The 13,182-nt window shown below is 43.3% G+C and overlaps 1 protein-coding gene across 1 annotated transcript; it reads right to left on the reverse strand.

Annotated features, from left to right (window-relative positions):
• Window positions 1-7,880: 7,880 nt before the first annotated feature.
• On the reverse strand, window positions 7,881-12,535 carry RGS16 (regulator of G protein signaling 16). The gene is made up of 4 exons (XM_040408088.1): window positions 12,275-12,535; window positions 10,744-10,805; window positions 10,048-10,214; window positions 7,881-8,480 (listed from the first exon to the last, which is right to left on the reverse strand). The coding sequence occupies exons 1-4, from the start codon at window positions 12,421-12,423 to the stop codon at window positions 8,283-8,285; spliced, it is 576 nt and encodes a 191-aa protein (XP_040264022.1). The 5' UTR covers window positions 12,424-12,535; the 3' UTR covers window positions 7,881-8,282.
• Window positions 12,536-13,182: the final 647 nt, after the last annotated feature.

A 13,182-nucleotide genomic window follows, 5' to 3' on the forward strand; every position in this document is an offset into this window, starting at 1 on the left:
ACAGGTCCTGCAGAATCTAGCAAAGGAACTGCACCAAAAATGGTGTAGTTCCTAGGTTTCAAAGGTACATCTGCCAGGACCTGTGATGACATCATCACAGGTCCTTCAACCCCTAACAGCAAGTATTAAAAGTTCACAAGCAGCTCTGTATTGATCCATACAGACTGGAATGGAGAGGTAAGAGGAGGTCCTCCACTTTTCATCATTTACCCCCCCCCCCCTCCATGCCCTGTTTTTACTCATTGCTCACTCATGTATACTACTTCAGACAGTTACCACTACCTCATGTACCTCACAGTGACTATAATGCATAACTGACCACATATTTCTATAAACACTGCATCTACAGTATTATACCTTCTATGTGTCACATCAATACACTGCTCTGTATATATATATATATATATATACACACACACACATACATGCACACACACTGCATATATTACACAGTATTATACATGCAATATGTACAGATATATAGTATATACCGCAGTGCACTGATATGTGAGGTATGAGGTATAATAGATGCTGTGTGTACAGATATCAGTACACTTCTGTATATACTATATATGTGAGGTACGAGGTATAATAGATGCAGTGTGTACAGATATATAGTATATACAGCAGTGTACTGATATGTGAGGTACGAGGTGTCAATACACTGCTGTATATACTATATACCTGTACACACTGCATCTATTATACCTCGTACCTCACATATTACACTACTGTATATACTGTATACACTGCATATATTATACCCCGTACCTCACATATCAGTACACTGCTGTATATACTATATACCTGTACACACTGCATCTATTATACCCTGTACCTCACATATCAGAACACTAGGGAATATACTATATACCTGTACACACTGCATCTATTATACCGCGTACCTCACATAACTGTACACTGCTGTATATAATATACATCTGCATCTATTATACCTCTTTTGTGTGCCAGGGCTGTTTTGTAATCCCATTCCGGCCCTGATGGCATAAATTATAAAACGCAGCAGCAAGAATAGTTCATGGAACAAAGGGAGGGGCTATAAAAGGGGAATGGGGGCCCAATTTAGATTCCTGCTATGGGGCCCAGTGATTTTTATGTACGCCCCTGGCTGCAGGCACTAGGCCGGCAGCCTATTAGAGGCCGGCGCAATGACGTCATCGTGCCGCCTGAGCCTTACATTACAGCGTGGGACACAGGAAGAGGCTGCATCGCATCGCTGACACTTAGGTAAGTATAAGTGTTTTTTTTTTGTTTTTTTTTACAATAGTGTTACTGGCACATTGGGGGGGCTTATTACAAAACTGGCACATGATGATGGGGGGGACTTTATACTGGCACATGATGATGGGGGGGAACTTTATAGTGTCTGTGACTTTCAAAGTCCCACAGTCCTTTGTTCTATTGCTTTAAGTATATTCTTGTTTTGAAACAACATTGATTCTTTCTTAAAAACGGGGGGGGGGGGGGTTTGCCATCTTCGCCCTGGGCACCAAATGGCCTTGTCCCAGCCCTGGTGTTACCAGTTGGGGTGTGTCCCTGCACAGTCTGACACTCTCCAATCAGTGCTGCAGCTCTCCTTATACACTTTCTAGTATATTCTAATTTTGATATACATATAGTACAATAAAAGCAATGGCACATAACCTACAAAGAAACAACTAATTTGTATTCCCATAACCTCATCACGTACAGAGATGTGAGAATTTTTTTCTGGATGCTGAAGGGACAAATGGAAATGATTCTCGGAGGATGAAACTGGTCTGGAAGAGGTTAAAGTCAGGTGTGAAAAAAAAAACATCTGCCGTGTAGGGGGGGGGCTGGGCTGCGCTTCCGTTCTCACACAGTGGCGGTTATAATGGGGAAGAATGAGACAGCGCCTGCATTCCTGAACGCTTCCTTCCTACAGATATTTTCTGTTATTCGCCATTATGATGCCCATAAATCATTGTATCCGAGAGCCGACAGCTCGGTTATTTCATCCCGGACACCTGTGTTACTGCAGAATGCTTACTGACCCAGCGACTTCACTTTAGTCTCCGTTCTCCGCATGCTGCAGCTATATGTTACAAGATCACACCGACATGGTCTGGGGCCACCAGAGGAAATTATTATCAGGGCCACAAGTACTATATCAGAAATAAAGTCTTATATGTCTTTAATTAAAAAAATATATAGATTCCAAATGTGTTTTTTTTTTTTTTTTTTTTTTTTTTTGTGCTCCTGGACCTTTGGTTGCAGAGACTGGGCCCACTGGAGGATCCTCTGTTACTCTGGTGGCCCATTTCAACCCTGGACACAATATATTTGATGCAAGAGGAGATATATCCTACACTGCACCGGCATCAGCTGAATCCCTCCAAGCAGAGGTGACAATCATTTTACATGTGCTCATACATGGGCCAGTTCTTCAGCTCGATGGTCTTAATAGTGGCATGTTGGGAGCTATGAAAAAAAAGAGCCACGATTAGTAAGTACCATACAGAAACTATGCCACATGGAAATGGGGAGAACTGGACTAGATTCATGCATTTGGCCAAAGGTAGGGTTGGAGTCTGAAAACGATAGAGGTCTCATCAGCTGGGGACATCAGTTAGACAACTCAACTTCAATATCCAGCTTTATATTCAAAGAAGGGCTCATGCACACGACAGTATTTTGCGTTCAGCATACTGGCCGTTTTTTGAGTTCAGTATGCGGTACATATACTCAACCATTCATTTCAATGGTTCAGCAAAAAACACTGAAGTATCTCCGTGTGCATTCCGTTTCAGTATTTCCGTACCGTGAAAAGATAGAACATGTCCTATATTTGGCCGCAAATCACGTTCCGTGGCTCCATTAAAGTCAATGATTCCGCAAAAAAAACGGAACACATACGGAAATGCATCCGTATGTCTTCCGTATCCGTTCCGTTTTTGCTGAACCATCTATTGAAAATGTTATGCCTAGACAATTTTTTCTATGTAATTACTGTATACTGTATATGGCATACAGAAAAACGGAACGGAAAAACGGAAAGCAAACGGAAACACAACGGAAACAAAAAACGGAACAACGGATCCGTAAAAAATGGACCGCAAAACACTGAAAAAGCCATACTGTCGTGTGCATGAGCCCGAAGAGAAACACTTGTTAGGTATGGCTTTAAGGTTAACTCATGTAATTGTCATCTAAAATACGTCCCTTTAGCAGTTATATTACAGCTGAGTATTTACCATCTTCTAGACATGTACATATCATGAGGCCTCATGTCACAAACTTGTGGAGATCTATAGGATAAGACTTAATACTTAGGCTACATACACACGACAGTTAAAACAAAGTCAGTTAAAAACGGATAAACTGTCCATTTTTAACGGACGTTTTTTTCACTGATGCCTTTCTGAGAAACGGACGTTAAAAACTGACCCGTTCAATTGTATGGGGGCAGTCTGTCAGTGAAAAAGGACAAGATAGAACATGTTTTGTTTTTTGACATCTGTTATTTACTGGCCGTAAAAAAAAAAAAACTGCCGTGTAAACAACCCCATAGACTACCGTTGGTCTTAAAATGGACGTGTGGTGTCGCGTGCATGTAGCCTTAATGCTTATTGTATTACACTGGCCAATATTTTGGCCGATAATTGCTAATGAGCGTTTTCAAAAATTCAATTAGCCGGTTCGGCAAATTTTTGGGAAAAAAATCGGTTCCATCCGAATTTATTCATGGTAAATTTCGTAAAAAAATGTCTATTTCCTGGCTGCAGAGAGCCTTTATAGTGGTGTAGAACACTGTGCCTTGTAGTAACACGTATAGCGAGTCTGCTGTGGTAGTGAAACAATACTGTGAGTCCGTATGACACACAGACGACAGGCGTCGCTCTTAGAATCACTGCACACTTCACTTATTAGGGCGGTCACGGGGCCAAAACTGACCAAATAACTCAAGTGTGAACTCAGCCTTACAGGTCAATGTTAGCGCCAAGAAGAAGAGCACTCCTTTTACACCGTTGCTGAGCGGCAAATATATTTTTTCTTTTGCCACTAATACACGACACAAAGGGCTGTAATTTTAGCACTTCACCACACAACGGCTAATAAGCCCTTTTTTTCCCACTAATACAAGCCAAAAAATGCTTTAGAACCTATAACTGCACCGCACAAGGGCAAATAAGACCTAGAAATATTTCTTTGTATTAACCCCTGTTAATACCTGTATCAAACAGCACTTGCACCCTAATAAGAACGGTTTGCTGGAATTGGCAATTTGGATCCCCAGTCAGTGCAGCAAGGTGTAATCGGATTGTTCCTATTACCCAGGCTGTAACCTCCCCTACTGAACCCTGTTCAACATTTATGCTGTGGAATTATTCCTCCCTATCCTTTCCCTACACCTTGAATAATCTTTCCCTGCACTTGTAAATCGTTATTTTAGCACAATTAAGTTTTTCCTAGCACTGTCCCTAGCGCCCGCTGATGTCTCTCCCTGCACGAAGTACACTGGAAAATGGCAGAATCTAAAATGGCTGAGGCTGTTTATAAGGCTGTGACATCACAGAGCTGGCTGCTGATTGGCTGCATGCATGGCATTATGGGTGATCCCGCCTTCCCAGATTCTCTTTCTCCATGTCCTCACACGCGGGAAAAAATGTGATTCGTTACCACTAATTGCGACGAAATTTGGCTTCGGTGCTAAATGAATTTTTCCTGAAATTCGCATCGAATTCCACTTTGTCAGCTTCGATTCGCTCATCTCTAGTTGTCATGAATGCTCGTTAGTGATCATCTTGCTCATACTGCCGCCGATTGCCTGATGAACAGTCATCAGGCAATTCTGATTTTTAAACATTCTTAAAATCAGCGCTTGCCGGCAGCAGGTTGTGCTGTCTATTAGCGATTTGCCACCAGCAAACTGCTAGACAGTATGGGGACAAGCGATGGTATAGCAATTGCTCCTCCAGATATTGCAGAAGAGATCGCTACATGTAATAGCAGCTGTCTCTGAAAGGGTATTTTCAACCCTTCAGTCTCCTCCTCTAGCGAGCAGGCAATTGCCGGGAGCGAATCGTTCCTTCCCGACCATGCTTTACAAGTGAAGCTGGAGAAACCAACACTTCCCAACTAATACTTCAGAACAAAATCCTTTCCATACTCACATTAAAGTTGTTACTCCATGAACAGTATTTGTCACCTCTCCACAGAAGAGTCCAAACGTTGGTCTCCACCACTCCACCAGTGTCAATAATTGGGTTGATGTTCAGCTGACGCAGGGTGGTGGAGACAACCCACCTGACAATGCACTAGTTTCCTACAGTGCAGGACTGAGATTCCTTGGGACCATCAGAGGAAATTACTCTCAGGCCCAAACCCCTATATATTTGATAAATTCTAATTGATTCAAAATCTAAGACATAGACCATAGTGGACAATGATTAGCTGAAAATACAGCTCCAAATGGAATTTTTCTCTTGGACCTTTGGGGCCCATTATGACTTCATAGACTTGGCCCACCAGGGGATCCTCCGGTACTCTGGTAGTCCAGTCCGACGCTGCTCCTCAAAAGAAACTAACTGCAAAAGAACTTCTAGGAAAAAGTGTGGGAAGAAAAAAAACATAGAGCCAACCGTCACTGAATTTTGAGGTTGCAGAACTGTTTGAGGCTCAGGAGGTCTTCAAAGGTCCTCCTCATGTATGTTTCTAGCTACTACATCCTCTATGAATATGCACCAGGTCAGATTTCTTCCTGGTTACACTGCTTTCTTCTCACCTATGTGAGAGCCTCCCTAGACCCTACCCATTGTATAGCTCCAGCAGATGGTCACAGTGTGGATCATCATGAACCTTTTCCTGTCTTAGGAAGGTGTAACACCTCTACCTATCCTAACTATAGTCTAAATACGAGGAGGAGAACAGGGTGTGAACATCGTAAGGGTTGTTTCATATGTGGGAGATTTCTTTGACTGAAAGCTTTACGGCCACACAGTCAGGTTTCTTCATGCTGTTTTGGAAAACAAAATCAGGAGTGGATCATAAATGGAGAGAAAGTCTACAGGACATATATGACTTCTTCTCTTTTTTAAACTCACTCCTGGTTTTGGCTACCAAACCTGCATGCAGAAACCTGACCGTACCCAAAGCATACGACTGCATAGAGCGGCCATGATCTACACGGCTGTGAGAGCCGCAGCTGCATTGTTCCTTCTGTCTCCATTGCCAATTAGTTCCATCCCTCTAATTGGAATTGTTTCTGCAACATGTGCCTGGATTTCGGCAACAGTATGTGAACCTATTTTAACAGTATGTCATGAAGCATCAGGTATGTAATGTGTCCTATCCTTTTTTATGATCACCTCCTCTCATGTTGTATAATGGCATGCATGTAGCAGAGCTGAGTCTTTCATTTGGCACAGCTCATAGGTGATCGAAGTGTTTGGCCATTGCGGGCCTGCTGACATATCCAGAAGGACATGATCTTGCACTAATGCTGGATTTGTCACTGTACGGCCTCATGCACACGACCGTTGTTGTGGTCCGCATCCGAGCCGCAGTTTTTGCGGCTTGGATGCGGACCCATTCACTTCAACGGGTCCGCAAAAGAAGCGGACAGCACTCCGTGTGCTGTCCACATCCGTTGCTCTATTCCGTGGTCCGCAAAGAAAATATAACCTGTCCTATTCTTGTCCGTTTTGCAGACAAGAAAAGGCAGTTATATCAATGACTGTCTGTGCCGTTCCGCAAATTGCGGAACGCACACGGACGCCATCCGTGTTTTTGTGGATCCGCTCGTGTGCATGAGGCCTACTAGTGATGGGCACTCTTTTGGTCCCTGGTGCCCACCTACCCAGAGTGCTATTTCGAAAAAGAAGTCACTGACATCTAATTGGCCGCGTGGCACTCGACCACGCAGTGTGGTCGCACCTTTCGAGGGCCATAGTTCATGGGGGAAATAAGAGCACCCAGGTTTGCTAAAGGAGTTTTCCCATCTGGGACGTGCCCTAAAAGTCCAATAGGTGCAGAATCCACTTCTATCTCCTGAATAGTACCATGAAGTGAAGACAGAACAAGCCACGAATCCGCAGCCACCCTCCATTCACCACTGTGGGAGTTTAGAAAATAGCCGAGAGCTGGCTCAGCTATTTTAGGTAGTTCCATAGGGGTGAATGTAGAGGGTGGCCTCACATGCGTGTCTTGCTCTCCATTCACTGCTATGAGACTTCCGAAAGTAGCTGAATGCACTCACTTGCCTATTTTTGGAAATCCCATACTAGTAAATGACGATGCTGCGCACGGGCGATGCGTTCTTCCTTCTATTCTGGCACCCTGTTCTGGAGAAGGGAGCGGGTCCCATCGGATCACACATTTATGATATATCTCATCGATATGCTATCAACGTCCTAGATGGGAACACCCCTTTAAACAATAATCTATAACCACATATTACGACTCTCAATAGAAAAACAAATAAAAAAAATCAAGCTGAATACATAGTTCTATAAAAAATTTAACTTAAAACTTTATTAAAATTAAATAAACATAGTCATAGAAATGTACGGTATTTCCCAGAAATAGCACATATCCATAGGTACAGATGTAGAGGCACAGGTTTGCTGCCCACACTCCATACAAGTTCAACAAGTGTCTCTGATTCCTGTTTGCCGAAAAACTGCGGCCAGGAATGTGTCAGCCATTATACATTGTTTCCGATTTCCTTCCATTGTTCTCTCTGCAGTCGGCGGATAGCATTATTACTACTGGAAGCAGCTAAAATACTTGGCATCCGCCGAGTCCCAGGTGAAAACCATTTCCAGGTGACTGACCAATTACTCAATAACATTTTTCCTTCCTGGCTCTAGGAAAAAAAAGTTTTTAAAAAAAAAAAAAAACTACCGCTGTGGCACTTAGCAGTCCAGACACAATGTACATGCATGAACACAAAAGATAGGGATCAAAAGGAGACTTCAAGTCTCCGGGAGAAGATGGAGTCAGTCCTGCAAATATCCCAGGTGCAAATACAGGATGGCGTCTGTTTTTTGTGAGCACCGTCCGTCATGGAGGATCATGGATAAGAACTAGGAGGCGCGGGATTCCGAGAACCGTTGGGTTCATTGTCTTCTTCTGCTCGGGTCACCAACACAGTAGACTCTACTTTGAAGCCTTCAATCTTCAGTCAATACCCAGTGTCCAAAATGCGTGGTATGGGATGATTTCATGTACCAAGACTCTAGGTCAATCTGAGCTCAGTATCTCTGTGATGTCACTTCTGTTGCGTTGTTCGTCCCCCTTCATGTGAAGGTTAATTTTAATTTCCTAAAAGTTGACTGCGTCAGTAGTTGCTGGTACTGGGGGGATTTTAGAAAGCGAGGGTAGGAGTCCTTCTCCATTAGTGTTCTAGTTTGTTCTTGCGCTGCGTCAAAACAGCTGCGACAGGCGACCTCTACTTGCTGACGAGTGAATTCTCTGGTCTGGTGATCGATATTGACCTAAGGAAGAGAAAATGCGAGATGTTATATAGTGAGGGTTTGATCTGAAGGCGATTTAGCAAAGGATTCTTCAGCATGCATGGTCGGGGTCACATGCATGGTCGGGGTCACATGCATGGTCGGGGTCACATGCTGCAGACGTTCCTGTGACTGTCTCATTCATGTGCATGGGGCTCGCTGAAATCCACCCAAAACAAGTCCATTCAGATGAATGGAGCTGAAGTCATTTCGGCAACAAACTAGCCTTGTGCGAATAGTTTCAGATGTAGCAGAGCTGAGTTTGCATCGTTTGTGCGCTGTGATTTCCTTGCAGTTCTACATTAAAGGGGGGGTTATGTCACTTCAGCAAGTGCCACTTAGGCCTCATGCACACGGCCGTTGTTTTGGTGGCTCGGCTGCGGACCCATTCACTTCAATGGGGCCGCAAAAGATGCGGACAGCACTCCGCGTGCTGTCCGCATCCGTTGCTCCGTTCCGTGGCCCCGCAAAAAAAAAATATATATATAACATGTCCTATTCTTGTCCATTAGGCAGTTATATCACTGGCTGTCCATGCCATTCCGCAAATTGCGGAACACACACGGACGCCATCCGTGTTTCGCGGATCCGCAATTTGCGGACCGCAAAACACACAACGGTCGTGTGCACGAGGCCTTACCATGTAGAGAAAGTTAATACAAGGCACTTACTGCTTCCTTCCCTGGCTCTATTCATTTTTCCATCACATTATGCGCTGCTTGGTTCCATAGTTACGACCGCCCTGCAATCCTTCAGTGGCCGTGCTTGCACAATATTGGAAAAAGCGCAGGCCCCTCCGGTGGCTGAGACCGCGGGAGTGCGCACAGATTGTTGCTCTTTCCTATAGTGTGCAAGCAAGACCACTGCTGATGGATTGCAGGGTGGTCGTAACCATGGAAACGAGAAGTGTAACATGTGGAAGGAAAAATTAACCCAGCCAGGGAAGGAAGCAACATGGATAATAACAATACATTAGTAAGTGCCTTGTATTAACTTCCTCTACATAATTAATGCTATTCCGCTGAAGTGACACAACCCCTTTAAACCACATAGATCACCATGACAAACCCATCTCTGAGAGCTCAGCAAATAGAAACTGGGAATGTGTCGCGTAGTCAGTTTCAAATGCATAGCAGAGCTGGTGGGCAGCATCTACAGATATATACTATGTGCTGGTATTCAGGCCAACTCAGTTATGCACATTGCATCCGTTTTACCCAGATCCGTTACTTTAGAGCAAAAAAAAGCCGTCCACAAAGTATTTTTTTTCCATCTTACTATAATGGATCTCAGACAGAAATGGCTAAAAATGGATGCAAAATGTGCATAACAGATGCATAAAATACATGATCCGTTTTTTGTTGTTGTTGTGGTTTTCTGTTCTTCTGACAGATCAGAAGAACAGAAAACGAAACGGCGATGTGAAGCCGGCCTTACACCCGTGCTATAGTTACTATATGGAGTTAGCTCTGGCTGTCCAGGATATTTGGAATTCAGCTGCGGGATCCGTTTTTGTTATCTTGATTCTAAATATAGCACCATTTCCTACCTCTCGCGGGGCTCCAGTCTGGAGGAATTCCTGAAATATGCACTGAGCCTTGCCAGGAAGTTTGCTCACAGAAGGCGTCTTTTTGTAGTCTTCACAGGCTATCCAGAACTCCAAGTTCTCCTCGCTGAATTCTGTCTTGAGGAAGGTGCGAAAGGCCGACAGCCCATCTATAGAAGGGACAAAGGGCAAACATTTAGATAATGACTTCCACTCTACATTTCCTTCTAGACACTTCCTACATTTTCTATGTTTTATCACTATATCGCCTGCTAGTCTTCGGCATAGTAATATAATCTAATTATAAAGTATCTTACTATGCTGTAATATTGTAGAATATTCTATAAATTATATTAAACTCATTTGTATTTTGTTCCATTATTTCATTTGCATTTTGCACCAACCTATTCGGCCTCCCTCCCCTGCTAACACTTTCCTTAGGGCACAGTCACACAGTCAAGTTTCTGCATGCAGTTTTGGAAGCCAAAACCAGGAGGGAATTAAAAAATAAATAAAAAATAAATGGGGAAGTTATATTTGTCCTTTATACTTTCCCTCCTTTTATAGTTTACTCCTGATTTTAGCTTCCAAAACTGCATGCAGAAACCCGACCGCGTGGCCGTACCCCAACCCCCCTGCAGGATTCTTCTCCCATTCCATCAGGCTCAGTAATTCCATATACATGTGCGCACATCTCACCTTTACTATTAAGCAGCTGGGTGAAGGATTCTTTCCATTTCATGGCTTCTTTCATGCAGTTTCTGTAGAGAGAGATGAATAAAGTTTGCGTTCGCTCTTTTTGACCACAATTCATAATACTGTCACTAACTAACCATTCTACCTCTTCCTACAACTTGCATTCATATGTACAACTGCATTAGGCCTCCTGCACACGACCGTATGGCTTTTTCAGTGTTTTGCGGTCCGTTTTTCACGGATCCGTTGTTTTTGTTTCTGTTGTGTTTCCGTTTCTGTTCCGTTTTTCCGTTCCGTTCCGTATGGCATATACAGTATACAGTAATTACATAGATAAAATTGGGCTGGGCATAACATTTTCAATAGATGGTTCCGCAAAAAAACGGAACGGAAACGGAAGACATACGGATGCATTTCCGTATGTGTTCCGTTTTTTTGCGTTCCGTTCCCATTGACTTGAATGGAGCCATGGAACGTGATTTACGGGCAATTATAGGACATGTTCTATCTTTAAGGGTCCATTCACACTTCCGTAATTTGGGTCCGCATTCGTTCCGCAATTTGCGGACCCATTTACTTTCAATGGGGCTGGAACGGATGCAAATCCACATTTCCTGGATCCGCATCTGCATTTTCGGGATCCGCATCCGTTTTTTCCGGATCAGTTTTTTTCGGGATCCGCAATTTCGTTCCTGAAAAAAATAGAACATGTCCTATTCTTGTCCGCAATTGCGGACCAGAAAAGGCATTTTCTATTATAGTGTCTATGATGTGCGGATCCACAAATTGCACTTACGGACGTGTGAATGGAACCTAAACGGAACGGAAAAACGGAAATACGGAAACGGAATCCATACGGAGTACATTCCGTTTTTTTTTCCGGAACCATTGAAATGAATGGTTCCGTATATACGGACCGTATACTGAACGCAAAAAACGGCCAGTATACGGGGAAAAAAAACGTTCGTGTGCAGGAGGCCTTACAATGGGAAATCAGCCGGAGAGCTGACCATTCAGCTGGAGGGCAGCATTTGGGGCAAAAAGCAGGTAAAGGACAAGTCTCATGTACTGCACGCTACACATGGCTTAGCTTCAGTCTGTGCAATGGAAGTAAACTGCTGCAGCAAAACCCCCTTCAACTGTAGCGGCACGTTGCTGACTGAGAATACTGCCTACATTCTGTGTAAACTGACATATGCAAGTACACGTGAATTTTTGCTCAAATGTAACCTGCGTTCTGAAAAATCATTATTTATTTATTTTGCTTAAGTTAAAGAAGTAAATAAATAAACAAGTAAATAAATAGAAAAATAAGTGTAAATAAATAACCTGCATACTGAAAAATCATGATCTTCACAATGAATTATTGGATAATGGGTTTTTCGCTCTCGGTTACAGTTTATCTGCTACACAGGGTAGCAATATCAGTGATCAGATTCCAACATTTTTAAGGCGATCGGATCGTTTGCCGATCAGATCTTCCAGCTTGCAGAACGTTGCTGCTTGCATGGCAGGAGGCGATTTATTCTCTTACCTGTGATTGTCTTTCTTCTTGCAGAAGCTGGAGGGCACGAGCTTGTGCCCGACGTCTACTTTGTGAATGAAGGTGCCAATGGACGATCTTAGCTCCTTCGCCTTGTCGCATATAAAGGCATCCGGATTAAAGGAATTCAGGTACATCATTGTCCTCTGCAGGGCACAGGTCTCTCTCAGAGTCTCCTTAGTGACGGCTGGCCGCTGAATGTTACCCTGTGGTCCTATTGAGACTAGTCCCTGTAAATCCCTAGTACATGATTGTAACTGACTGATTCCCTGACTGAAGGCTCCTGCCTTATATCTGTGTCTGCACAAAGCACAACCCTCCGGTAGGAGGATCTGAATACACAAAAGGCTCAAACCTCCTCCCACGCCTGTTGTGCCAGGGCAGATTGTACTGTGTTGAGGAGGAGATACCCTACTTTCTGCCATTCTTCGCTGTTCTTTTGTGGACGGAATAGTTAAAAAGAATCAGGCCACTGCTGAAAGATAAAGGTGTATAAGTGCAGGCAACGGAAGGACATATTTATTGGTGGGGGAGGGGTGATATATAGAAAAATCATTATATAGACTTCAAATGTGGCTATGAGAATTTCATAAAACTATTGAGGTTATGCAGCATTGCTGAATATTGTAGCAATTAGGAAAATCATGACAAAAACGCAATATTAAAGTAAATGTAAAGGGGATATATATATATATATATATATATATATATATATCGCCGCACACTTTATGTCAATTTTTGGCACTGATTTTCATGCGGTCTTTGCTCTACACCAAATTATTCACAAATCCGTGAAAAGGTGGTCAGTGATGCCTCCGTTAAGGACTCTTTCACAGGAGCGTTTTTTTTTTCCGTTTTGCGGGCCGTTTTTTGCGTTCCGTATACGGAACCATTCATTT

The sequence above is a fragment of the Bufo bufo genome, chromosome 9 (genome assembly GCF_905171765.1).
Source record: "Bufo bufo chromosome 9, aBufBuf1.1, whole genome shotgun sequence".
NCBI lineage: Eukaryota > Metazoa > Chordata > Amphibia > Anura > Bufonidae > Bufo > Bufo bufo.

Coding starts and splice junctions, on each gene's coding strand:
- RGS16 (XM_040408088.1), bottom strand. CDS start 12,423: ATGATGTACCTGAATTCCTTTAATCCGGATGCCTTTATATGCGACAAG. Junction 10,806..12,274: donor AAGAAGAAAGACAATCACAG/GTAAGAGAATAA, acceptor CTCTCTCTACAG/AAACTGCATGAAAGAAGCCA. Junction 10,215..10,743: donor CCAGCTGCTTAATAGTAAAG/GTGAGATGTGCG, acceptor TCCCTTCTATAG/ATGGGCTGTCGGCCTTTCGC.